Source organism: Limulus polyphemus, unplaced genomic scaffold (genome assembly GCF_000517525.1).
Source record: "Limulus polyphemus unplaced genomic scaffold, Limulus_polyphemus-2.1.2 Scaffold7457, whole genome shotgun sequence".
In the NCBI taxonomy this organism is placed as follows: domain Eukaryota; kingdom Metazoa; phylum Arthropoda; class Merostomata; order Xiphosura; family Limulidae; genus Limulus; species Limulus polyphemus.
In genome coordinates this window covers 11,051-14,478 of record NW_013673067.1, presented here as the reverse complement: position 1 = coordinate 14,478, position 3,428 = coordinate 11,051, and the positions used below count along the sequence as shown (strand labels likewise).

The 3,428-nt window shown below is 37.0% G+C and overlaps 1 protein-coding gene across 1 annotated transcript in view; it reads left to right on the top strand.

The window, feature by feature from the left end:
* The first annotated feature begins 326 nt into the window (after positions 1-326).
* Positions 327-3,428, top strand: part of LOC106474627 (ankyrin repeat domain-containing protein 23-like) — a 12,141-nt gene continuing 9,039 nt past the window's right edge. Inside the window, exon 1 of the mRNA XM_022402940.1 lies at positions 327-1,197. Within this exon, the coding sequence (XP_022258648.1) occupies positions 1,058-1,197 (140 nt within the window). The 5' untranslated portion in view covers positions 327-1,057. The remainder of the gene's footprint in view (positions 1,198-3,428) is intronic.

The following is a 3,428-nucleotide window of genomic DNA, read 5'->3' as shown; positions in this document are numbered from 1 at the left end:
AGTGGTTTTATATAGTGTAAAAATACACCTGAAGAATCTGTTATGTACAGTGTAAAAAGACACTACAATAACTTGTTTTAGAAAGTGTAAAAAGACACTAAAATAAGTTGTTTTATAGAGTGTAACAAGACATTGAAATAAGCTGTTTTATTTACTGTAAAAAAGACACTACAATAAGTTGTTTTATATAGTTTAAATAGACACTGCCATACGCTGTTTTATACATTTTAAAAAGACTGCAGTGAGCTTTTTTCTATACAGTGTGATAAGATACTGCTGTAAGCTGTTTTATAGTGTAAAAAAGACGTTGAAATAAGTTATTTCCTTTTCTCGCTAGGTGAATCTGATTTATTTTCAATTCAGTATTTTTTTCTTGGTCAAAATAAGTTTTCTGTAAAAAAAAAAGTTACCAACTTCAGACAATGCCAATTTCAGTGAGAGATATTTGTACGAGGTTGTATAACTTTCGATATCTAGAGGAAATTAACTCGCTGGCGGCGAAAAGGCACGTGCTCAGTGGTACGTTGTTCGACCGAGATGAGATTCGAAATCCATTAAAATCAACGCATTGAAATAGAAACCTAAGTAGAACGGCGACCAAAAAAGTCAGAAGATGATGGTGTTTTAATAATATCCTGGGGTGGTGTCGTACTTTAGAAGAGTTCGTTTTGGGTCACAATGTTAGCCGTTTCTGATCAGTGGCCTACATCCATCTCCGCGATACTGGTTCAGGCTAGATCTTTCCAATCAATATTTACCGTACGACCAGGAAACAGTCAGCGGTACCAGAGGCGTTCGATCTGCCGTTTAGTTCGCTAGCTAGTCTGCGTCAGAAGTTGTCCAGTCCACAGAGCAGCGTGGTGACGGTTCTTCTGCTCCTGCTCCCCCCCACCCCAAGATAACACCTGACCGGCTACTCGCCTCGTACCGTCCAACAACAAATTGTTCAACACCTTATATAACATTCACTCTATTGTTTTACTGGTTATCTTAATTTTTCTCGAGAGGAGACTACACAAAGTATCAACGGTTGCAGAGGGCGCTGTGATGAAGAACCATGGTAGCGGACCATAGTGCCTTCGAGTATGAAGGAGAATATGATATTGAAAAGGATATTCCACCTGAAAAAGAACAATATCCCAATCCTGACTGCCGGACTCCAAAGTACAGAACGATTTTTGATGTCGTTAGAACAGGGTAAGCCTACAAGATATTTGTTAGTAAAATAGTGTTAGTAGAACTTTGCTCTGTAACGTGGTAGAGTCTCTAGGGGTACATCAGCTCGACTGTGTAACGATACGGTAAATGTCACCTTGTGCCTGAGGCTTACTGAACAGTATCGTTACAAATTATGACGTAAAGATCATGCTCGTGTTTCAGCTCTTGTGAAGTTTTCACAGGTAAAATCACTGTCTAAAAACAATTGGATAAACTGCTAAGCCTAGCTGTTCCACAGTGAATACATTATCCCTTGAAATAAAGCACGTTCCCATTGGGTGATTAAATTTAATATTATGTTCAGCTTTAGGGCGATTTTTTAAAAATTAAAACTGTGACGTTTCAGCCAATGAAGTGGTCAATCTTCAGGCAATGTGTGATTAACAACAACTGTAAAATTGTAAACCTGTAAACAACTGTAAACCTGATTGTTTGTCTGTAGTTAGTTTAGCACAAAGCTACACAAGGGACTGGTTATCCGTGCTCTGCCCACCACGGGTATCGACAATCCGCCGTCTCACTGGGGGTGTAAAGATGACCACTATTTTAAAGTTACGTTTTTATTCGTTTGTTTTATACTCAGTAAATAATGGTACTTTATGAATACTGAAGTATTTATAGTTCTTTCTCTCTCTCCTAAACATCAAAGATTCATAAACTTTTTCGTGGCTCGAACCTTTGCTTAGGAAAACCACTTTCGCCGCGAATGTAAATTAAAAAGATACGAGAAATTGCAATAATAATAATGCTTTACTAGAGTTTTCTACAGTAAAATACAACTCAGTGAAGTTATAAAGTAAACAAAGCTGTTCATCTAGTTCTTTGAACTGTGACTTAACACAGCTTAAAGAACTAAAATAAGCACTGTCACTTAACACGGTTGAAAGAACTAGAATAAGAACTGTGACTTAACACGGCTTAAAGAACTAGATGAAGAACTGTGACTTAACACAGCTTAAAGAACTAGAAGAAGAACTGTGACTTAACACAGCTTAAAGAACTAGAAGAAGAACTGTGACTTAACAAAGCTGAAAGAACTAGAAGAAGAGCTGTCACTTAACACAGCTTAAAGAACTAGAAGAAGCACTGTCACTTAACACTGCTAAAAGAACTAGATGAAGAACTGACTTAACACGGCTGAAAGAACTAGAAGAAGAACTGACTTAACACGGCTGAAAGAACTAGAAGAAGAACTGTGACTTAACACTGCTAAAAGAACTAGATGAAGAACTGACTTAACACGGCTGAAAGAACTAGAAGAAGAACTGACTTAACACGGCTGAAAGAACTAGAAGAAGAACTGTGACTTAACAAAGCTGAAAGAATCAAAAGAAGAACTGTGACTCAACACTGCTAAAAGAAGTAGAAGAAAAACTGTGACTTAACAATTTTAATGAGTGCTATGCGCTTGTTTTAGGGAGCGTGATTTCTCCAAGACTGTTTGCACATTTGTTAGGCTTACTTCTCTTTCCACATCTTCCTGTTTATTACACTTATTTATCTTGTGTTACACAAGTAAATAAAGTCCCGTCAAACAAAGCTATTAACGTGTACTAATTTGTAAAGAATTCCCTTTGTTTGTTTGTTCTTAAGCACAAACCTACACAGTAAACTAGCTATCTGTGCTCTGCCAACCGAGGGTATTGAATCCCGATTTTTAACGCTATAAACCCTCAGATTTACCGGGAAGAAAGTATTGTCTTGCTTCATTATTTTCCTGTTTCTTTGTTTTAAAACAAAGCCGTATTGTTGTGTCTACTGTGAGGAATCGAATCCCGGATTTTAGCGTTGTAAGTTCATAAACTTACCGTTGTTCCACCGGTGGATTATTTAATTCTTCTCATGTAAACTGTAATAAAATATAGAATATTGTGTGGAAATTTTACACTAAAATCCAAACACTTTCCGGAATACTTGCGACCCCCAGTTCAAATCTTCTGCTACCACCACTGGGATCGCTAAGCTGAATAACAAATCTCTATTGAAATTTGTGGTCAAGCTAAGCTGAATAACAAATCTCTATTGAACTTTGTGGTCAAGCTAAGCTGAATAACAAATCTCTATTGATCTTTATCGTCAAGGTAAGCTGAATAACAAATCTCTATTGAACTTTGTCGTCAAGCTAAGCTGAATAACAAATCTCTATTGATCTTTATCGTCAAGGTAAGGTGAATAACAAATCTCTATTGAACTTTGTCGTCAAGCTAAGC